General features: G+C 39.1%; 1 protein-coding gene across 1 annotated transcript in view; it reads right to left on the reverse strand.

The window, feature by feature from the left end:
* The window catches only part of LOC127388242 (contactin-3-like), a 101,685-nt gene that overhangs the window by 41,022 nt on the left and 35,193 nt on the right, over positions 1-25,470 (reverse strand). The window contains exon 3 of the mRNA XM_051627549.1: positions 10,231-10,326. Coding sequence (XP_051483509.1) covers positions 10,231-10,326 — 96 coding nt within the window. The remainder of the gene's footprint in view (positions 1-10,230; positions 10,327-25,470) is intronic.

Raw genomic sequence — 25,470 nt, forward strand, 5'->3', positions numbered from 1 at the left:
CTCCAGGGACATAAACTCACTCTCTTTCTGTCAATTACAAGTTTTCACTTGATTTTCTGTTATAAATGGAAGTAATATGTCTCTCCTGGGCTTCCTCAGAGATCTAAGCCTTTGCCTTTCAATGTTTATTTCCCCCCCTCACGTGGCAACCATGCATGGATAAGGTATTGGAAATTACAGTTATTACTCAATTTTTGTTTACTACATCTTGGTTGGCTTGTCCTCTTTATTTTGCATTATTTGATTATTATTTACTGTGTAGTCTACAAGGTACAACACACTTCACACGCTCGTGCTGTTCTAGGCACTTTATGCACTTAAGTGTTCCATTAAAAATTGCTTCTCAAATTGCCTGTCATTTTGAAACTTTAATTTCTACAAAATTCAACAATTAAATTAGCATGGCTTTTGATGAACCTTAAAAAAAAACACGTTCACTTCTCACGTAAGAAGCATTTAGTGTTGCTGAAGAAACACAAGGGGATTGAGCCCCACACACTTAGTAGATTTTAGCTGGATTTAAAGTTAAACCTCAAACTCATGCACATGGTTTTGAAATGAGGGCTTTTAATTATATTTTAACTATATTGCACATTTCCTCCAAGAGAGGCTGCACCACACCAGTGAGACCAGGGCAATTTTATTCCTTGCAAGCAGAGTTTAAGGGAAAACAGTAGTTGTGGGAATCCACAATTATAAACAAATTCAGGAAGCCTCATAGCAGGGAGGTCAGAACCTGATGATCTTTAAGGTCCTTTCCAACCTTAAGCACTCTATGATTCTGCAAGTCAGCAAAGCAGAAGTTTGAAAAAAAAAATAGGTCATATAGTTTTATGTCAGAAAGAAGAAGGATAATTCATAAAGTTTATTTTATGCACAAATTTTTAAGGTCTTCTCTGCTTGTCATTCCCCACCAACTCTTGCTCCTTTTGTTTTGGACCATTGCTCCTATAGACCTGCTTAATATGTATCTGCTAGCCCCATAATTCTAAATTTAGATTTCTAAAATAGCCAAAAGCGAACAATGTTGTTCTGAAACAAATTTAAAATTATGTTCTTATGTCCAACTGGATTTCAGTTAGTGAAGCAGAATGAAAAGACTTGGTTTTGAGTGCATCAAGTAGAACCATAGTTACAAGTTTATGCTTTATTTTAAAAATAAAAAGTTAACATCTAGCACTGATACCCAAACTGATATTAATTCATACAGATCTCTAATTCAGCTTTTAGAATATTCTGTAATAGAGATGCAACAGGAAGCTGAAATATCCTGGGGTTTTCTCTCTTCAGCGGGCACTCTGCCTAACCTGCAGGATGGTAAATGGCTTTAAAAAAAAAAAAAGAAACCTTTTGCAAGAAAGTAATCAGGCAAAATGTAGCAACGGCAGAAACTGCAATTAAAATACTTGGAAATTTGTGACAACCAGCTATTTTGAATTATCTACCTTAGAGTTAAAAGCAATGGAAAAGTAACACTGATTTTGAGAGGATAATGACAGGTTCCATAATTAAGGAAGAAACCAATTAGCTCATCATTTGGCCCAGTTTCAGCTCAAACTGTGCAGAAATGACAGAAAATGGAGAAGCATCATTCAGGAAGGAGCAAGCTCCTCAGCAGAGGCCTGAAGTGACTGTGGAATTCCACAGGGCAGCCACAGCCAGAAACATCCATTTGTCTGCACTGCTGGGGTCAGGTCTGTCCGGCTGTCCCAGGGAACCCCTGGGAAACCACAAATTATTGAATAGTAGGAAATGAACCTGCATGGGGTAGAGTGCACTAAACTCCCAGAGGATGCTCTTAACCTAGCCAGAAACTATCTCGAGTTCACTGCAGCTTAATCCTGGGAGGATTTCAGGTCAGTGCACTTGCAGATGCAAGTGCCTGGGGGTATAATGCATTTTACTTTACACCCCACCTTCCAACTTCTCATTCCCTTCTTCCCTTTTCCCACCTGGACAACCCCTAGCTGCTTTATTGCCCTTAGTTCTCCACCTCAAGTAGTTTGTCCTTCCTGTGGCAAGGCAGCACAACCAGCTGCAAGGCTATTCTTGGTGCCTGGGCTTTAGCCACAAAAAAAACCCAACAAGGCAATACTTTGCTGCCATAAAATAGCAAATTTCTGTCTTTTTTTTTTTTTTTCTTCCTCCAAATGTTAAAGGTTATCTTGCAACTGAAACTCTTATGCACTGTAGGTGTAAGGAAGGGTGTTTATGTACTGTTTATGGATCCCCTACCAGCTACCTGACTGGATATTACAATGTCTTTAAGTGCCATTGCCAAAAATGATGCTGTTTTGACAATGACAAAATCTTTAGAATGTTATTGGAAGTAAATTGTGCATAATTTCAGGGTTTTAGGGTATATTCTTGAGCACATTAAATGTCCAGAAACTATAAACTGTCCTAAGTATGTTCAGCTGGGAAAAACAGAACCAACCTCAGCCTGGGTAATTCCAAGGGGGATTGTGAATTGTTTGCATGGATTTAGTTATAATACCAAGAATGCAGAGGTCTTTAGCTGCAGTCACAGCTCAGAGTACAGGTTCTCTATATACTGTAGGTAGGTAGTTTACTTTTTATTAATGTTTTCCATCTAAAATAATGACAGCTCCATAACAAAGCTCTATAACAGAGCTTGAGAATTGTGGTCACCAGGAGTAAGGCAGGAAAATGAGCATCTGGTTAAAACCCGTTGTAAAGTTTTCCCCAACTTGGGGAAAGAAGTTTGGAGGTTTCTAAATGTTACTAAATTCCTCCAAAACATTTATTCTCTTGTCTTTTGGCTGCAGATGTTTTTGTTCATACAAAATGTAAATTGCATGATGGAAATTTGAATCCAGCTACAAAAAGAGAACATATCCTGAAGAAACTCGCTGCATTCCAGAGTATAATGGAAACACTCTGATTTGAAACTAATGGGTACCATTAATCCTTTTGGCATAACAGGTGAATTATTTTGTAGATAAAATAAAAAGGATCAATTTTCAGCATGCTGTGCAGGTAATTAGGCATGCAACTCCAGTGTATGGAATATCCCAAAACAATGAGAACAGGGCAAGAGACCCATGTAATATCTTGCAATTTCAATCTACACATTTAATGAGAATATTGAAGTGTTTTACCTGAAATTGCAAGGTTCCTACTCCAGGCTAACACCTAATTTTCATTTTTAAATGAAATAGGTAAGAGTCCACTCATTTTCTGAGTGGGAAATGAGCTAGTACGATGCAAAAAAAGATGCAATTCCTTTAACATAGTTACAGCATGAACTATATTTTTCTCTACTGCTCCCCCACCAAAAACACAACCACAGACTGGCCAGGTAGTGGTCGCACACACCAGGTGGTCACCTTTCCACAGCTGCCACAGGTGACAAAGCTCTGGTGATGCAAAATAGCCCACTGAAGGTCATTTGTAAGACTTTTCTAAGGCTTTCAAAGCAGCATCCAAAGCAAAGCACATCATTGCAATAAAAATGTAAACGCTTCCAAGCTTATCCTTGGAAAACACAGATGTTTAAGACTGGCAGCATTATTTCTTTATTAATACCACAGAGAAACTCACATCAAATACACTTTCAAGCAGCACATCCACTGGAAAAGCAGTCAGCAATATGGCCTTGACTGCTGCCTGTCTTCCCCCCCTACTTTCATGTCACATGTGGGGTTTGACCATTAACTAATGTTAAGTTTCAAACCTAATGTGACCTTGTAACATAAAAGTGCTTCTTAACTGCAGGTTAAATGTTCCCTGGTGCTCCCAAGGAAGTCCAGATGCTAATGGGCAAGTCTGACAAAATGCTTTTCTACATTTGGGTTCCAGTGCTGAATAAAAACCCAATTACATTTCCCCTGTAGCTGTGCAGGATGATGGATTAGTTTCTCTTTATCACATTTCAAACTAATTGTTCCAGACTAGCTGTGTCATTCAAACTGTCCCAGCTTCGATCAAATTGCTCCTACTCTAGAATGATGCAGAAAAGTAAGAAAACTGCTTTAGGAAGCAATATTTAAATACGTGCCCATTAGCCATATCCATTTCAGATGACAAATTGTTCTTTTAATCACCTCCCTAGAACTTTACATTTAATTGCTCAGAGCATTTCTAACAACTCCGTTGTGTTCTTTTCAACAGTTGAAAGTACTTGAAATTGCTTCCTGCCTACAATAATTTTGAAGATAGTTTAAGATGATAGTTTAAGCTTATTGCTCAACTAAGCCACAGCTGATTTCCTCTGAATGTTAAATATTAGTGAGATAAAGGAAACTAATGGAAATGGCCAAGTGTAAATTGTCAAAGGAAAGTACTAATGTTTCAGGCGGAAGCAGCAATTAGTGACAAATTTCATTTGGTAGTCTTGTGTTCATTTAGGAGAAGGTGCTCAGTAAAACCCTGTGAAAAACAAAATTATTTTCAGGGCTCTTGTTAACAGTGGAAAGATCAGCTCAGACTGTGGGCTGGGACTGCAGCCATCTCCCTCCTGTCTCTTCCTAATCAATTATCTGGTTTCTAAGGAAAAACTCAAATATTTTAGTGGAGAAGATAATGGAGAGCTGGAGGAGAAAAACCCCACAGTAACAATTTAGGGATAAAAATAATCTTGGTAGAGGGCCAAAGTCTGTTGTTTGCTCCAATTTTTTCTTCTTTTTTCCTAGGGCATATCTGAGATAGTTGGGCCTGGCTAAGTGAAAAGGCTCAACATGAACTTTTTTCTTGCAATTTCGTTCTTCCTAATTTATCTCCCTCTTTCTTTCCTCCCCGCTTCTTCCAACACACCCAGCAGGCACAGCCTCCCATTAAAACCCTTATCCCATATTGCTGCCTCTTTCAGTTTCTTCAGCTTCAGGAAGGAGGGCTAACCAGAGAAGGTATCAGCAATAAAGTGCACATCCCATAATCTTCCGTGTGCCTGCATACATTTTACTGATGACACTTAGGCAGTTATTAGTCCCACCAAAGTCTGCTCTACTCTTTGCTCCCTTGCACAACAGCCCACATGATAGATTCTGCTACTATATGTACTAACATCTTAGGGAAACTGTAGTGGAAAACAAATGTACTGCAGCCAGCAGGAGCTGACTCAATCTTATGCAAAACTCCTCCTTGGGCTTTAGGTCAAGCTGTAGCCACTACTGCACAGACTATACCCTCTGACATGCCTCTCTCCTCACTAATGAAAAGAACAAACTAGCTTTATAATACTAAGTTTTAAAAATACGGGTTTGTTTTCTGATTTGTATTCGGATTTCTACTTTAAAAAAATCAAAATATATATAAAGGATTGAAGGCTAGAATCTCTCCTTAACAGCAAAATTACAAAAAGCTACAATCTTCCCATAATCATTCTGCAATGGGTGTTCAAGATGTAAAGCAAAATGTATGAGAGCTAATGTTACTGATCATTGAAGTTTCCATGCTCTACCCATTCCCTGCTTGTGAAGCAATCCACCATCTAGAAACATCTCAAACTAAAACTTACAAAAGCCTAAGAAATACAACAGGAATACTAATTCATTAATGTGTTCAGTGTCATTGATGAACATAAGGAAACATGGAGTTAAAAGAGTTTGTAAGAATTTGGAACAATTCCTTGCTGCTCCAGTTTGCCCCTTCCTAAACTGCATCTTTTGCTAAAATTCTTAGGTGTGCTAGCTTAAAAACACGGGCTGTAGAGTAGCTGCAGATGTCACACAAATATAAAAGGATAAAGTCTGGTTTACTTCAGCCTGGAACACAGCTTTATCAAAATAAAAAGTGCTTTAGAAAGACTGCATTTGACAAATAACAGTGCAGAACAGGCAGTGTCCCTGTAGTACTAGCTTATTCCTCCAGTGAAAATAATGCTTTGACAGCCAGAAACCAGTGTATAATCAAGCTGTGAATATGTACTGTTGTCCCTCAGATGGACAAACAGAAGTGTCTCTTGGGTACCGTTTGATTTCAAACTGTCAGCTCAAATTTCTGCAGATGATGATGATGACTATTGCAAAATATATTTTTAAACAAAAACTCCATTTCTCCTTGGCAGATTGAGACCAGCTCAAGAACACTATGGAACCATTTTAAAGGCCATCGCTTTTACAGTATTCAACAAACTGTCCTCCTTACAATGCATTTTTGTGCATAATGTGCCTACTGTGAGTATGAGTTATTGCTCATGCCCAGATGAGCATCATCCATAATCTGCAACAAAAGCAAAAAGTAGAAATGCAAAATCAGGATGCTTCTCCCCCCTCCTGGTAACACAAGGATGGGCAGTAGAAAAGCAGCTGTATTCTGGAGTTCTGTTAGTTTGGTTTTACTTAGTTTTAAGGGTATGAAAGGTTTCCAAAGCCAAATAAAAGTAAAGTCAATTCAAATCACAGTTCCCTGAAAAATAGTATGTTAATATTCAAGAGCTGTGGAAAAGAAATAATCAAAGCATCACAATATTTCTGGCATTTGAGATGCTTTCCATGCCATGTTATTCATGAAGCACAGCCTTGCTGGAACTTGCAAGTCTCCAAATGGCAATACAAAGACATGAGCAAAAATCTGCAAGTCTAAATACTAATTTGCAACAGACATGACATTATTCACTGAAATATTTGTCATTCCAAGCAGTGAGCAATAAATTGGGATCTATTTCTCCATGATCTAATATAATTTAATATCAGCATGTCACAACTTTAAAATAATAAGCTATAAGCTAAATTGATCCCTATCCTTCAAACACGGTCTCATTTACCAATTATGTCTACATTTATCAGGCCAGATATGAAGATGGAGGATATATTCTTGTTGCTTTATGTAGAAATATTCCTGGAATGCTGCATGAAACAGGAACACATCTCACATGAGGCTAATCATGAATATAAAACAAGTAGAACTTCCTTGCAATTCTCAAGCAGCAGCTTCGGCTCTACAATGTTCTTGCCATTTACCGAGGTTCTCATGGGCTCTGGTCACATTCCACACAGTAACAAGAGAAGAGGGAGTATATCCACCAACATAAAACTAATGCCTAGTATCTTCAGGCAAGCCTGAATACTTCAAAAAGTCAAAAAAATCATCAGGCAGATCTTCACTTCTACCATTAAACACCAACTTTGTGTATAAAGCAGCCCTGAATCCACCACAGACAACAGGACAGGACTATGGCTCATTGCTTTTTTGCTCTCCCAAAGAATATACCTCAAATTAGTATCCTCTTCTGACACACAAAATCAGTGTCAGATTAGTAAAACTGGCTGTACTGAACACACACAAATCACAATAGCTAGCAAACAGAAATGATAGCCAAAGACAAACATCATGACAGTCAAGATACAGATGCAGTTGTTTCAGTAGGAAAAAACCCAAAGGAATTTTCAGACTTGCTTAACTTGGGGCTTTGTCACTGCTTAGATACCAACTTTGGAACAAAACCGATGGGAGAGAAAAATCATTTTTAGATCTCCATATGTCTAGCCTTCTCCATTCTGCCAAGAATGGAAAAAAAATTAGCATCACACGAATGTTTTTTAACTGGCTGCACGTCACATTTGTCCAAGATTAAGTTTTGTATGTTTGTTGTATCCACAGTTCTTCAAAGTCATAACAGTAACACCATAAAAAGGTAAAATGGCTGTAGAAAGTTCAGCAGAATTTAATGGTTATAACAACAGAGAGAGAGAGCAGGAGTTCTACATAAATCCATTTTAAGCGTAATTTTTCTATTGAGTATGTGGAGGAGATGTTTTATGGGGAAGAAAAGGGTATTGTGACAGGTTCCCTGCAAAATAATTAAAATCATATACCAAGTATGGTCATCCAGAATGATGACAGATGACCATCTTCATTATCCCAAAATCCCATATCAATTATAATACAACCTATATTATCCAACATCAAAACCAGTTGAATTAGTAAAATATTAGGAGCACAGTCTTCATACACAAAGCCAGTCATTCACTCAATCTCCCATTCAGTAAATCTCAAACAAGACTGCTAAAAAAGGGCATGGCAAAAAGGGAAAATGTGCTAAGTCTGAAGAAAATATTGGGGTGGTTTGTGATACAGCTCCAGTTTAATAACAGAAATACAGAACTGATCTGTGCAGCTTCAACTGGAAATACTGAGCACTGCCTTCTTCCCCCTGGGCACCAACAGCCATCTCAGAAACAAAGTGAGAATACAAGCTCAGTATGAAGTTAAACGGAGCTCCATTGTTGGTTTAAATGGTAGAGGTCCAGACCCTGGTGGAACTGGAACTGCAAACCTCAAAAGGACAAAAGTAGCATTAACCACATGAATTATTTGCTCCCCATTGAAATGAGAGATTCATATTACTTATGTAAATATCTGTGGCTAAGATAAGCAAAGAAAAAAACTGCCACATTGTAGAAGCTAAGCAGTTTCTGTTTTCCATTCTCCAAACTGGTATTTCTTTTGGGATGAACATTGGCTTTTATTGTAACTAGAATGCTCCATATGGAGAAATAATCACAATTTAATCAAGTCTCTTCTTGAAGGGTCTTACAGAGAAGGTAAGAAATAAGTGCAAATCCCTATCAGGCTAGCAAGAACTCAGGAATTACATGACATGGCAGAACAGAAAAGAACAGCATTTCAGGAGCTAAAAAGGCAAAAAGAAAACAAGGTATTTGAGAAGGTTTTTAGCATTACTGTTGTCTGAAATTATTTGATAGTTCAGTGCAACAAATAGAAAATCAAAGAAAAGAAAGTCAAATCACCATTCTGGAAAGGGCTGAACAACCCTCAGAGCGCTCAGGCCAGGTCAGCTGTTCTAAACCATCCCTGCTATTCCTAACTACTTCTGCTTCGTGGATGGGTATTTTATCTAAGACTGACTGACCTGCATCCCACCATGCCAGACCCAGAGACACTGTATGCTTGACACACCACTGTGCTAATGGGTTACTTCAGCAAAGAAGGAAGGATATTCACCTTGCTCCATGTCTCCTAAAAACTTAAATGGTTAATTCTCCAACTCTCAAACAAACCCAAGGATTTTAAATAATTCTGGTACCAATTCTCAGTTCTATTTTATAATTCAGGGAGAACTCAGCTGTCTTTGCGTGAACACCACAATTAGTGTGGGGGGTGTCAATCACATCCCATCTGCTTACTGCAAAAGAAATTCTCATCTCTTCTACATGTTGATTTTAAGCACCACTTAGCACATTTTGTCACACCTCAAACTTAAACACTGCAGAGCTGGAGTCAGTTTGGTGACCACCTCTGGCTGTATACCCATGCTCAGGGTGCCAGTAAAGGAATGGCTGGGGTAATTCAGACTTTAGACTGCACAGAGAAGCAAAATTTAATCACTCTAATTCTTATAAATAGTTGGGAGAATGACCTATTTTCTCCACAGTTGAAAAGACAAAGCTGTTGTAAGGCTATAAAGATGATTTAGGAGTATGTATCAGTTTAGAGAAAGAAAAATTCTGCAAGCTCAGACAGTTGTAAAATTGCCACTTTATGGCTGTGTCTGCTTGGACTCTGGAAAATTTAAGAGGCCACAATACCTATATTATTGTATTCAGTGTTTACTTATATTACCTTGTCTTTGCAATCAAATCTAATGTTTAACATCACAGCCCTTCACCAACGAGATTCCATATCAATTAAAAACAAATAAAGCCAGTTGCTTTGAAACATTACTTGAGGCTCAATAGCAATTAATCAAAGACTGAAGATGCAGAACAAATGATAAAACATCCTTGCAACTTTTTGGGTCACCAAGAACCCACATACATATCCAGTTTTCTCACCCCCTTAAGAGAGCATTTTAAATTGCACCAGCATCATTACATTGCAGTACCAAATGTCTTGACTGCAAGGAAACAGGCAGATAGTACAGTAATTAAAGACAAGTATCTACTCTTTTATTGTCTAGTCATAGAGAAAACTAGATTCATTGAGGCTTGACAATTGTGAAATTGGCCAGGATTTAACTCCAAAAGATACCCAATTAATTACTGGAAATATCATAAAAATCAGACACGTTAAGTGCACAGAAATTACCAGGCACTGGAAAGGCATTTAAAGATGAAAGTAAATCCTCTTAAGTACTTCCCTCCCCCTCTTTTGGTTTGTTTTTTTCTCTCTCTTGTATTTACTTCAGAAACCAGATTTCATCCTTGCTCTCTCTCTGAAGGATCCCTCTCCTGCAATTCCAGGGAGAGATTCCACTCCAGAGTCCATCAGCTCTGGGGGGAGCAGGAAGCCTGGCAGGTCTCTTACCTCCTGTGCGGGGGGATGTTCCACAGAGCAGCACGACCCCCTGCCCCTCTCGAACCGACACCGCGCTTCTCGTCTTCATCCTGGAGTTTTCAAGATCTGGTTTTGAAAGAAAGATGAGCTGGGTATTAGGAAACAGAAAAGACACAGGAGAAAAGATACAGGAGTTTTGAGTTTTCAAACTGTGGTACCACATCTCTTAGCGTGCAACTAAGTTGAGGGATTTCAGCGGACCAGTCGCAAAAGAAATGGCTGTTCAGCACGAGGGGGATGACAGAATTAGGACTGAAGTGAACTAATTTACAAGAGGAAAATTAAACAGATCCTATGGCTAATTTATGCTAGAATTATGCTACCCTCATTTTGATAACCAAAAAAGAACCATAAGCACAACTTAAAAATAGTTCCCCAAGCCATTGCCTCCTCTGGAAGGAAGGGTCTGATGAAAATAGCATCATTATCCCAGTGAGCTCCTCTCACCAACCCTAAAATAACCCTAACACAACTACTCAGAAAAAAAGATATCAGTATTTTCAAATACAAATAAATCCCTTGACCATGTCCCTGCAGCAGAACCCTTTGTAACATCACTAAGCTCTGGGGAAGGCAAGAACTTTGGTATTGATCCAGCACTCTGCTCTGCCTGGCTTCTGGTCTGGGATCTTTTTAAGCTGTCTAAGAGCGACCAAGTGTATATCAATATGAAACTGCAGAGCAGCAGAATTTTAACATAAATTTTAATTACCTTTCCCTCTAACTGGTGACTCAAGATCCAAGAAAATATGGCCTCATTATACCCTTGCATTAACTTACACATAACATTAAACACAAACTAGGATTGAAGAGCTACACTAAAGTTTTTCCATGACGAGCTATTTTTCTATAATAAAACCAAACAGAAGACAACTTAAAACCCCCACATTTGTTTATAACCTTATAGAGATAGCAAGACACAGTCTTTAAAATAAGGCTGTCTTTATGACCAAACATAATAGGAGCAGTGAGCTGACCAACAGTAGCTATTTCTCAAAATATAATAGTTTTTCATATTGGTAAGCAACAGCTGTTACAGTCAAAACAGTGAAAAGAAGTGATTAGAATTTCAATACTCCACTTAAAAAATGAATGGAAAACCACAATAAGATATTGTATTATTCTTTGTTACTGCACATAAAGCTCCTTGAGTTTCATTAAAAGGGCTGTTCTCAGCTTTCCAACTGAATTTCTGTGCCGGTCCATCTCAGGACCTATGTTTTCATGCACAGAATAAGTTTAGAATCTTCAGCTGGAACATTGTGGAGGTCACATAGAACCACAGACAAACCAGTCACTGGGAAATCAAAATACCACACCCCGAAATTTATTTCAGGCCATTGTAGCATCTTTCTCCTGCCTGCTCCTCACCAGCTGCCCTGAATGCCGCTCCCCTGCGCCCCGAAAGGAAGGACCAAAAGCTGACAGCACCCCAGAGGACACATGCTGCTCTATTATGCAATTTGGACTTTAAAATTCAGAGAAAAAAACCCAAACAAACCTGTTTTACGTATAAAATGAATACAGGCCAAATTCTGCCCTCTTACTCACAACCACAAGTCATAAATCTTATGCAATACCCAGTTCCAGTAATCGAAATGGTTTATCACTGCTTTCTAAGCATGTCTGTTCATTTATTGCAAACAAAGACATTCAGAGACTCTCATCTTTCTGCTGACACAAAATGAGCAGGACAGGGCTGGACCTGGAGCACCTTAGGAAGGGCCATGACCTGCGGGACATGCCATGACATTTGGAAAGGCACATCCTCCCTGTCCTGCAGGTACCCATGGCAGCTCCACACATTGATCTGTGGCAACATTGTGCTGCACAAGTTATGAATCACTGATGGCAAGTGAGGACTGCTGCCACAGGGGAATAGTTTTTTGGGAAACAAGAAGCAATGAAGAATCCATCAGAAAATGAAGAATACGAGATGTACTACAATGAAGGAATAATTTTTTCACTAATTAGAAGGAAGCTCTCCATCCTACCTTCTACCATGGTTGAAGTACCAAACTAATCACACAGCTGCAGAAATATCAGAATTTAATTCACTTATCTACTCTCTTTAGACATTGTATGGCACCACTTGGAAAATGATTTTTAATCACCATACAAAATAGTAATAGAGTTCCTTGTCTGCATTCTACAATGAAGTCTAAACCTCTGACCTGGGAAAGTATTCCCTGATACAGACCAGATTCTGGTCTGATTTTCAGACTACTAAAGGTCAAAGCCAGTCCTGTTTGGTGGAACATCAGGACAGATTGGTTTGGGGGTTTTTTGCTGATTTTTTGTTTTGGATTTTCTTTTTTTATGAAGTCAGTATCCTAAGAGCAATAACACTAGGGGAAAAGTGCTATATCTTCTAACAAAACTTGCTATTACATCAAGTCATTGGAAAGGAACATGAAATTCTCAGAAAACTGACAGGGTAAATGAAATACTATAAAAGGTGGGCAAATAATGGAGAAGATTGTTTACTTTTACAGATTGATTTGTATTTCTGAAATCAGAGGCTCTTATGCTGCTGTCTTCATAGATAAAGAATTAGAAACAAAGAATCAAAGTAAGAACAGGACAGAAGATCGTTTTGAGAAGCGATGAGTCAGAACAGAACTTGTTTTTCAGCACACAGGGCATGTACACAAAGTATTTGTGTTTTATCTGTCATCTATGGATTGTCTTGCAATCAGATTTTTTTAAGCCTTATCTGCTTTCTCAAACTGATCACCAAAATAAAGTGTTTGAATCAGTTTACCTTGCCTATGTATTTTTTCTTGCTTGTATTTACAATGATCCATTACACCCCACTTTTATCTCCTTTCATCTGAAATGCCACCATTCTGGTAGGAAATGAGCAACTTTACAACTTAACTTGACCAGGCAAAATCTCTAAACACTGAAAAATATTTTTGTAAAACTGTTACAAAAACCTGACTACATAAGGGGAAAAAAAACCCCAACTTAAACCCAATCTAAAACGGTGTAATTCACTAATTAAGTGTTTTTATTGCCTGTTTATAGTTTGCCATATAGGAACATGTTTAAAATTAGCAACTGAGACTTTTCTGACTCCTGAAACAGCATTTTCTTCTGCCTTTTCCTGTTAATACCTATATGTGCCTCATTACTTCAGTACCAAGCACATAGTTACATCAAGTGATACACACATGCCCTTGGCATAAAATGAAGCAAGAAAATGTAATTCAGCTTTATTGAGAAATCTTTTATTCTGCCCAAAAAGGAGAACAATGAAATGTGTTCTTGCACTTACAAACAGCAACAATATGAAAACTGCATATTCCACTGGGCTCTCTCCTTCCATTTAATAAGATATTTTAGGTCTTGAGCATGTTGCTAAGAGAGGTTTCAAACTATGGAGTAATAGGAGCATCACACCCTGTAACAAATGTTTGATGCATTTTGGAACAGAAACATTTAGAAGTTCATGTGATACTCATAACAATTAAAAGACATGGATTTGTGAATTTATGAGGCAAAGAGAACAGGCTACCTGAGGCACCTGGGGAAGTAAAGCAGACCTTGTTCTCATGTGATATCAACATATAAGAAAGAACAAAGAATTTATTTTAATCTGCAGAACACATACCCACTGACTGCAGTGCTCTGCAAGGGCCTTCTGAAACATTCCTGGTTGCTGAAATCCTGCATGCTCAAGGAAGGTGAGCAAACAGACCATAGAGATCAAATATCACCCCTGTGCTTTGAAAAGGTTTAGAACACCATGTTATGAAAATTTAGAGAATTTTTTATGACAAAGCTGCTCCAAACTGACTCCTTGCTTTTGGCAGGACTGAATTGTGTGTTTGTGCCAAAAAACCCATGTGCTGTTTCAACCCTAGTTACATGTGTATGTGCACAGGTTCTTAAGATGAGTAAAAAGCTGCTAAAAGTTATACCAACTTCTACATTTATTTTTTTAAAGTAACTCACAGGACACCTTCGCTCCTTGGAGAGAAGCAGGATTCAGTAGATTTCCAAGTCTAGTGAAATCCAAGGATCTTACCACACATTTCCATCAATTGATATTTACTGTCAACACAGGTTTATTAGCAATGCTACCATGTTTCGATAACTGCAGAACAAGGGCTCATGGTCTCAAACATAATCATCCCTTAACAGCCACAAAAATTTATTCCATTACTTCATTAGCCTCATCATTATTTAAAGCAGCAGAACTTTATGTAAAATTCTACGCTGGTAGGATGTTCAAGTACCTAAATGAGTCAGACAACCAACTCTTAGCTGTTTTTCTTGAATAGGGTATTCTGAAATGGGGGCTTGGCTCAATGGCAGCACATAATGAAGTACCAATTCACAACCCACTCACCCTGGGAAAAGTCACATTATTAAACAGAAGTGAAATACCAGACTCTCAGCGTGCAGCGATAGCTGTGGTGGTAATGACAACTTCTGGAGAAAACAGAACAAGACAAATTTCTCTCTTTAAAAAAAAAAGAAAACAACCCCCTTCATCGCCACCTAAACCACCTGTGAGTGTAAGCAAGTCTTTTCTGCTACCACTCTGCCACCCAAAATTGCTACAGAGGCATTTCTGTGGCCATTTTATTCTTCTTTAAGACCAATTCTAACAACTGAACTTGGCATAAATTTTAAGCTTCTTAAAAAATACTTGTATCCACTCAACAGAATAGTTGGATACATGGCCCACGAACCTGTGCACACTGCCTGTGGGCATACTTGGAAAAAGCACAACAGAGCTGCACATGGAACAAGTGAGACCTTCTGCTGACTTCTCAAGGCTGGGAGACTTACGGTGGGATGCGAGGGGACCAAAAAGTTATCTTCACAATCATCAATTATTGTTGGAGGTAGAAAGGAGAGAGGAGAAAAATATTAACAGTGCAAAAGTGAACATTACTCAAAGCACACAAAGAATCAGGGTGATTTGATACTCCAGAAGACATTCACTGGCTACTGGGGAACCATCTCCACAGTTTCATTTTTGTCAGTCTGGTGTAACAGGGAAATCACATCGTTCCACAGCAACCACTACTAAATCTCTTGGGGCAGTGACACACTGCTGAACTTTCATTTTACAGCAGGACATTCACCTGTGTGAAGGTAACAGCACAGCACGTTACATACACTCTAGAGAGTATTTTAAAAGCCCTGTTCAGCAAGAGGACCAGCTCAGGCCCCACGAGAGCCCTCGTGAAGCCCAGGAGAGCAGAACTGCTCTGCCAGCCACCCATGCCCTAACCATTTCATGCCCTAAAAGGCTCCAGAACAGGGCAAGCAGAAACCACCTCCCACCCTCAAGGAACTTCTTATTCAGAACCCAAAGCACTACTTAGACAACTCTGAGTTTTAAACTGGAAATACTGCTCCTGTCTCTTTGAGTCTGTTTGAGTTGCTCCCTTATATCTATAGAAAGAAGGCTAGTGAAACACAGCAAACTTCCACAGAGAGAATGGCTCAGGGAAGAGACCCTGCAGCTAATTTCTGCTGCAGGGAAAGCAGAACATCTAATGATGGAGTCCTGCAGGGATTTACAGATGCTGGAGACAGTTGCAGTGAACAGCACCAACCAACAGCACCAACAACTTACTTAAAAACTCTCAAACTCTTTTCCTCCCTTTAAGCAAAAAAGGCAACAAAACTAAACATTGTTCGAGCAATTAAAGAAGAACAATTCAGAAGTCATACAACAAAGTCAGTGTTACACAAACTAACAGGAAAAGCAAAAAAAAAATAACTTGGCAGGGACTTAGCAGGGTGAGAAGAATGTGAGATGCCAGCAAGGAAAGAGACGGAAGAGTCTGCAGTAACAGGGGAGAAAGAGGGACAGAGAGAGATGAGATGCTTTTGTGGGCTGTGTGGAACAGAAGGCAGAGACCTGAGACAGCAGGATAAAAAAAAAGCACTAAAGGAACATTAATTGCATAAAAGCTGAGTCAACATCTGATCAGGATGGATTTTTTTTTTTTCTAAATGCACCGACAGAACTGGAGAAATAGCACTGTAAGGGAAATGCACATTTTGAAGGAAAGACATTCTCCAGTAAATATTTCAAATAACATGCCTTCTATAAATACTTGTTATAGAAGAATTATCGCTGAACTCAAGGCAAACACAGCACTGAACAAAGCAATTCAAGTAATTTAAGAAATCTCAGGAGGAAAGGATATTTGCTCAAGAAAGTGATCCTACAGTCGAGTTCTCAGATGCAACAGATTTTTGTCCCCTTAACACTTTCTTAAAACAAGCCCTAAGAATAAATATCCTGCCAGTCCATAAAGCACCTCCATCACCAACTGCTTGTGACATCAAAGCAGGTTTAGTGGTGAATAACACCAGGTTATTCATGTTTAATTAACAGGTGGCTAAAAGCTTTGCCAGGTCTAGGTCTAATTACCTGAAAGGTTTTATATTTAATAAGTGGCAGTGCTTCCAAGACTTTCCTTATTAAAGAAATCAATCCACAAAAACTGTCCTACAACAGTTCATTTTTGAAGCACAGGGAACATGATGATGACAACAGGATTTTTTTTTCCTGCCACAGACTTCACTCCTTTATCTTCCCAAAGTCAGCCACCTTCCTTAAAGAAATGGACTAATTCTCCTGCAAATACCACAAAATATAGCTGGGTTGTCACCAGAAAGTATTGCCAGTACACAGGTCACCAAAATCTGTCATTTTCCCCATCTCACTTGGTATGAAGCACCTGGCAAAAAGCCCCACTGCTTTGATTAGGGCCATGTGGACTATAACAGATGTAACAATGACAAATAACAGATCCAGCAGATGAGTAAGTGTCCTATCAACAGATGTCTTACCACAGCTGCTGCTTCATGCATAAAAATACACTAACTTGTTAGTCAACAGAAAAATCCAATATCCACAGACCTCCAAAATATTTGTCATTCTCGTCAAAATACGTGTCCTCGCTGGGTTAGGCAAAATAATACTAAATACACAAGTTTAGAGAGAGCTGCAACTTGATAAGGAATGCCAAGAAATCCAACACAGCTAATTAAAAACAACAACCCTGGAGGAGACTGGACTGTCTACATGGAGCTGCACCAGCTCTCCAGAGCTGTCTCCAGCTTTCACAGCCTGTGGACCACCACCTGGAGAATCAGGTTCTCCAAAGCTCTGCGAGACTGAGTTTCCTGCTGCAATTAAAACTCTGAAGCAGCTTTACCTGTTCACGTCTGTCCCTCCACCAGCACCTTCACAGTCAGCAGGCACGTGCCATGAAACAAACCACCTTCCCATCCATGAGCTGCAACAGAGTCACTGTCCAAGGAGAGAGCAAACCTTAACCCATGACCTACCCTGCCAAAATCACCAATGCCATTTTCTTTTCCAAAAATCCATTGAGTTTCAGTTCTAGCTGCTGTTTGGTATTTTTACTTTGATGTGTGTGATCCTGAAGGTTTGGTGTTTTGTTTTGTTGTTGATTTTTTGTGTGTGGTGGGTTTTTTTGTGTGTGTGTTTTGTTTTTTTTACTGTTTCTCAACCTGAAAACAGAGGGGTTTGTCAGGTACACCACACTTCAACTCTTCAGTTTAATGAAGCCAGGACAAGGGAATTAAGAGAAGTTGAATATTTCTATATAAAGTATTTCAGTAACCTACTTGAAGCAAGCCATAGAGGGGATAGAGTGCAAGCAAAGCAGTTAATACCATATAAAAAACAATATTTATAGAGGAATTCAGAGGAAATTAAAACAATTTTATTATCAGTTACTGGTAGATGAAAAAGTGCAGAGGCAGAAATAGAAGTAAAGGTGTTTTCATGGTGGCACATTCACCCAGCTCACGTAGAGGAAGAAGTTATTTTCTTGTAGTAACTATTGACAGCACAATTTTAAGAAAGAGGTAAGTGAATTTTCACATCTGACAAATAAAATGACTCAGAGTTAGTATCCTGAATATAGCACATGGTACTGACATTAATTGCTTCTGTGATGTTCAAATCTAACATTTCTGAAACAGAGATATAATACACTCTTCCTTGGGTGTTCCACTACAACTGCAGCAGTATCTGGCTGAGTACAAAGATGTTTCTACAGCATAAAACAGATTCCATAAAATTGCTGCAAACATTTATGACTATAAATCTCTCAGGTTACTAGCTAGGATTAGAATACATTAACAGGCTCAGGAGGATGGGACAGATAAGAAAAATGTTCTATTTCTATCCAGGCACCACGCAGCAACACTGAAGTTGTAGCTTAATGGATGTTCAGGTGCACGTCAAAGCAAACCAGAATATATTTTGTTTGTTTCCTTTACAGTAGCCAAGAGTTGCTAAAGCAGATGGTCCATATTTACTTTCTTACAGACTTCAGGGAACAGGGATGAAGTGAAATGCATTTCTTGCCACGATGTCATTTGCAGCTGACAAGCAAAACTGGTACTTTCTACTGCAGATAAGGCAGAAATAAAAAGATCACATAATTTGGATGCTGACAGTGGAGATGTTTAAAACAATGAAAAAATTGCAAGGTTCATACAAAATAAATAAAAATGAAAAATACAACTATCTCCAGGAGACAGCACATTGTGTAGTCCTGGCTGCAGAATCTTTTCCTGAATACCAAAGATGAAAGCCAAATGACAAAGTTGCCCATGAAGCTGTATCTCCAACCTGTGCAAGAGCATGAGTTCTAAAAATCCATTTAATCAACAGCTAAAAAGCCCTGCATAATCTTAATTCAGTATTCTTGTGCAAGCATATTACTCTGTAGTCCCTAATAGGATTAAAAGAACATATAAAGATTGTAAACTCTATTATTTGGAGTTTTAAAATGCCAGAATTAAGCTTGCCTAAGATCACAAATACTGGCCCAGAAAAAAAACCTGAAACAGTAAGATTTCAGCACCCTGTTGGCTGGGGACACGTTGCAGCTGGGAAAGGAACTGAGGGACATTTGTCAACAGCAGAGAAGCCAAAATCAATTAAGTTCCTCTGTCTCTTCCCTTTTCATCCAGAGGAATTTCGTAGTTTTTGTTATGAGGATCTGAACACAATGATCATCTGATCCCAAGAGCAATGCCAGGCTCCAGGTGAGTGCTACAGAGAAGTAGCAACAAAGTGTGTGAAAGGAGAGTGATCAAGGGTTGGGACATCCCCCCATCACGAGACTTCACACATAGGAGAAGACCTAGACAGGTATTTTCATGCCTGTTCCAAAGGTACAGGGAGAAGGAGAAGCTGCAGTGAAACTCAGAAGCTTCAGAGTGCAGAATTTGATGGAAATGTTTCTTAAACAGCAAAGACAGAGACTACAAGTCAATTCAACCACAACAGCCTAGAGGCCATCTCAAGGCCATCTGGTCTCATTTGGGAGCTGCTCAGCATGGGGAGTCGATGACTCGTACCAGAGTTTCTTGCTATTAAAGCAGCAAGTTTCTTGTCTTATCTGGAAGTATCTCCTTTCCACAAGTGCTGCTGAGTATATTTAATTAGTTTGAGTGTCTGAATGTTCAGTGGAAGGTATAAAATTATTTTGCACCTAGGGTGAGCTGCAGCAGGCACAGAGTGTATGGCAGCTCTTGCTGAGCACTGACTTCACACTCCTGGGAAGACATTTAAGGACACCTGATGAGCAGAACCCCTTGCAGCTGCTTCAACACACAGAGCAAGACTCACTGCAGCAGTTCTGCTTATCTACACTATGTTTCCACTGCAAGCAACCTATGCTCGTACCCTCTCATCAACAGATTCCCAGGAGTCAATAAAAACACTCCTTTGGAGCAAAGTGAAGGCCTAAGGGAGGAGGAATCACCCCCTGACCTAAGGGCTGTTGCTGGCTCTGCAGCAGATCTCAGATGCCCACTCACCTGCCTGTGGCATTTTCACAGGAGCTTCTCCCAGTGTCGCTCCTTAGGTAGGACTAACCCAAAGGCTGAAGTCAGATATACTCAAATTAGAATTAAAACTGCAAACAGTTGAGAAGCAGCAGTAAGTTACTGCACACTGGACAAGGGTTTAATACAAGGGCTACTGAGTAAAACTGTATTGCAATATCCAGGAGATCAAAACATATCATCTAACAGTTCCTTCTGATCTTTCAGTTCAGCAAGACATGAATATCCTATGTCACAGCTTATTTTCTCAAATCCCCAGTACTGCAAACACTACCTTTTTTCCTTCCCAAAAGCTGCTGTTACTACCAGCTACACAAACACTCACTCGTTAGCCTGACAGCAACTACAGACTAAATCCATTGACTGCAATTAAGCCACAATTTAATTTGCTCTGTCACACACGAACTTCTGCCCCTTATACCCTCTGTAAAATCAGTGGCCATTTTAGTACACATGCCAGAGCTTCAGCCTGGTTACAAAACCTCCCTTCTGAAATTAATCATTGCTCTGACCCAGATATAATAGACATACATTTAAGAACGAGCAGTGAAATCCCCATGCAGATAAAAAACCCCCATGTTTTGGTTTATAAAAGCAGGAAAAATGATCATTACACAAATAAACAGAGGGGTAAAGAGATGCTAAAATTGCATTTGGCCTCGCTCAAAGTGAATTTGTATCCAATACTGGCTGTCTGGAGGAAGAACAGGAGACTCTTGCAAGCATGCCTTGGAATAAATTAAATTCATTACACAAAGCAATGATTTGTAATAAGAACTCACTCCAGCTTGATCTACTGTGACACCTTCATGGTGACAAATCAATGGGATTGAGGGTGTATGGATGGCAAGTACCTCAGTGTACCTGTGTCTTGCTTTCAATTAGGAACAGTTGCTATGCACAGCAGCCCTTTTCCAGCATCTAGGCCAACATCTCCTTCTCATGCACACTGGGATATGAGAACTGGATTCTGCCCTAGCCATGAAGTCAGTAAATACTGCAGTCTGGAAGGACATTTAGGCCCCACAGTTTAGACAGAGATCAGAACTGGAAACTCTAGGCATTTTTTTCAGTAAAGAAGGATTTATCATGAGGCAAAAAAAGCTTCTAAAAGAAACAAGATAGTAATTCCACTGAATCCCCATCTGAAAATATAGCAGAAACACACATATAGGGTGGATAAGGCAGAACTGGCTTAAAGAGAGTTTACAGTTACTTTTAAATAAAAGCACACAAGAGTTATACAGAAAGATGATGGTGTAAATAAATATAGTATGTGTTAAGAACTGAAGTTATTAAATACTAGGGGAAAAATGCTACATTTTATTAACCAGGTGAGTTAAACATTCAAAAAATTATTCTAAAAAATGTTAAAACCAGAAATGTATGTATTAAGAAATCTGAGGCTCAAAAATACCTGAAAGCAAAGGAGCACGATCAATAGGGAAATGCAGAAGACAACTGTTAATATCCAGTTATTAATCATCAAAAGCATCATGTCAAACATTGAGCTTTGGTACTTGGGAAGGGAGTGAGAAGGCTTCGTGGCAAGCCCCAAACAAGAGCTCAGAGAGCAGATGAGAAGCTGTGGCAGCGCAGAGCCAGCCTCTAAACCAAGGAGCCCAATAAATCAGAAACTCATTTGGTTAACTTCATTACTGGGTAAAAAACTAGTACATACAGGAATCAATATAAAAGCCCTAGGAAAATACAAATCACTAGACACTCCAGTGATGATAAGTTCATAGCGCAAAACAGCAATGACACAACAGTTGCTGCCTTACACAACAAGGACTCAAATTTATGTCCCCAGACAGTATTTTCAGTCCATCATCTACAAACTTTCATTCTCTTCATCAGCGTTCCAAGATCACAAGGCTCTCCATGCTGTCTGCAAAGTCCTCATATAATTCAAACACTAATAAGAAGTTGAGGAGAATGTTTTCTGAAATGGTACCACTTGCACATGATAAACTTTCATGGACAAAACACTGATTAAAGCCAAGTTATTCCCATACATCATTAACATGAAAAACAAACAGTTTAGCTGGTTTGGGGTGAAGATGTTTTGACTTCCTTATTTCTATGGTGAGGAGAATAAGAAAAAATTCTTAACAACCTTTTAATAGAAAGCTAAAAAAAATTAAAAAAACAAACTCTAAGGAAGCACATGAAGATATTTAAAATCTGCCTTCCACCTAACTGGGGGGTTTCTCTGTCCAGTTTGGTCCATCTCAAAAAAAAAAAAACCTAGTGCAAACAGATTATCCAGAGAAATTTCTTCTTTGCTCTTCTTGCAGCAAGAGAGTGAAGAAAGGAAAAGCAGGGATCATTTGAGCACATTAACGTCCTTGGAAGAGAAGGGAACGAGACAAGATCTTCAGAGAATTGCATTCTGTCTGCCTCGGCAGTAATAGCATTACACTTGAATGAAGGCAAAATTATGTGGAAGACTGTTAGTTTACTGAAGGGTCAAAGAGATGACAGCTGTGGCAGGCAGCAGTAAACCTTTAATATACCATGATGTACCAATGTGCACATCCTTCAGTGGGTGAATAAATGTGGCTGAATGAGGGATTACACCTGAGGAAGCAACTGCATAGATTACCAAGTTCAGCATCACACCATTTGACAACAGAAGCTGTGGGAGAGCACACAAAAAACTGGCCAGAAATACCTGTTATCCTGCTACTCCGTTTGAAACAACAAATACAAACCCAGTGCTACTGAGGAGAGTTTAGTAGATTGAGACCCAAATCACAGTGAGACCTCAAATCTTTTTGTTGGTATCTAAGCAGAATCACAGAAAATCCCCAAAACACAGTGGGACCTCAAATCTTTTTGTTGCTATCTAAGCAGACTCGTTAAGTGACAGATGCTCCATGGTGCAGACTGATCTCCAGCCTAAGTCAAACTGCTCCATGTGGGGTGATGTAATCCTCAAAAGCGTATCGTTAACTACAATTTAATAAAAAGCCTTGGGCTGAAGAAATACCATTTCATAAAAAAGAAAGAGGATCTCTCACTGCACAGGGCTGAGAAGTAATAACAAGAAAATAAAAACCCAGGTACTGCATCTCTTCTTGTAAGTAGTGAGAATTTCTTTGGTTATTAAATGAGACTCCCCACAAGAGAGCCTGTGCTGTCACCACTCACTACCATACTCTAGAAGGAACACACAAATACATTATTGATACAAAAATACAGACAGAAGCAATGCAGTGTAACAGGAGTAATGCTGCAAGTTCCAGCACTTTGGTTTTAAGATCCCTACTTTGCTTTGCAAGTAGCCATCTGACAATGAACATCAGGAAGCAAAGAAAGCAGGTTGGCAGCAAATCAGAGCCCTGAAAAAGTATATTTGAAGTTCCACAGAGAAGACATTTACACAGCTATTCTTAATCCCTCCTAAACCTGACATCTCCTGTGTTGCAGCCATTTGTTACTTCCTATTCAAACTTACTATATATTTGTATAATCCTTGAGTGTTAGTGTAATTTGGTAGATCACAAGACCAGTGCTTGTTATACACCTTTCAGCAACATGATTTTTTCCTATTTCAGAACTTGCTGATGTAAAATATATTTGGAATTACTATTTTAAGTATTAATTTCAATTTGAGGAGGCTCCAATCCAACAGTTTTATTAGCCATGAAGGTGAAGTACAACACAGATAACACAGATGTGTTTATGTTGACTGAAACAGTTTTTTAGATTTGACTTTGTAAGTTGTAAAACTAGAATTGAAAGATCAAAGCATTAGATTCCTACTGAACATTCTTATAACTTCAGTGAGCTTTAGATCAGGCTCATAATGTGGTATTAATGTAATGCAGATGTCTACACATTATCTTAGCATTCTCTGTAGTATGCTAAATGGGCTACCAAGATCCCACTTGGGTAATTCTGACAAAAAAAAAAACAAACAACCAACCAAGGGCTGAAATTCTTGTCCTAGGAATGACTTGCTTTGATTTTCCAGTGAATACCAGCTCTGTTTCCCCACTTAAGCAGTATTCCAGAGGTTTAAGAACAGTCCTAAAGTGCTAAAACCCTAAAGGAAACTCCCCACTCTTCTGGAGGGGAGAAAAAAAAAAAAGGGAGAATAAAACCCTGCAAGAATTAAAATGAAACCATTTTTAGTTTTGAGCTTTACTGGGGAGGGTGTGCATGAAATGCCACAATTGTTATTACAAGAAATTCATATCCCTACAAAAGTGAAGCTAGCACTTCAAAAGGCTCCTGCTAAAAAAATACTGCAGAATTTGGGTGTAGGCTATAAATATCTAAAGATACGATGGATCATTTTGGTTTAAATTTTATGTATATTCTGTGATTTAAAGTTTTACATTCCAAAAGCCTTAAAAAACCCACAGAAAAAAAAACAAACAGAAAGCAAAAAACCATAAAAAGCCTTCCCCTCACACTCCATCCCCAAAATCACCAAGAAAATTTACACTGCAAGATCTAGACATTAAATGTTCTAAATAATTTCAGCCAACAAATTACTGCCCCCCAAAGACTATGCAAGTTAGCAAAATTAATGCTTAAGTCAAAAACAATTATTGCCAAAATGTAGATAGCTATTAGAGAAGTGAACAAGAGGGATTAAGAGGATGAACCATGAATGGGATAACAAACAGACTGTTCCTACCCACTGACAACAAATGTGTGTAGAAATGTTGGTAGCAAAGCAGTTTGCAGTAGGACTCTGGCAGTAGCTAATGGAAGGCAGTGGGCAGCCAAAAGCATGTGAACAACTAGGTGCATGCAAGCTTGCAGTTCCAGAAGATCCTTGTTTCTTAGTGTCAACACCAACACTGCCACAACCAGGCTGCACCTCAGGTCAGCCAGCTGCAGCCACCAGGACTGAGGCTGCAGACAGTGCAAATCTCCCCATTGCAGCCATAGAAGAAACAATTTGATTCAGATCAATTTACATAAGTATCTTCCATCACAATTCAGTTCAGACACTTATTATATTAAACAAGTCCAATCAAGTGAAATACTTAGTATGGGAAAGAGATGTACAGAGATGAAGCAACAGCTGCTTTTTTCAGCCTCATTTAATGCCTTAAAATGGCAAGCAGATGCAGATAACAGTGGATGGGAACCCTTTGGCAAAAACTGGCTTTATATTCTGACCTTGGGCCTCATCCCTGTGATACAGAGAATTCAAAGACCCTCCCCAGGTCAGGACATTTCCAGCTGTGGAGTTGGGGGCCACTGATTGTGCACCAAGAGGCAGAAGGGCTGGACACAAAGCCAGGGGTCAACACAGCACCCAGCTAAACCTCTGCTTGCACCCAGCTGCCTCTTAAGAGATTCCAAGTTACACAA

Source organism: Apus apus, chromosome 9, assembly GCF_020740795.1.
Source record: "Apus apus isolate bApuApu2 chromosome 9, bApuApu2.pri.cur, whole genome shotgun sequence".
Classification (NCBI taxonomy): domain Eukaryota; kingdom Metazoa; phylum Chordata; class Aves; order Apodiformes; family Apodidae; genus Apus; species Apus apus.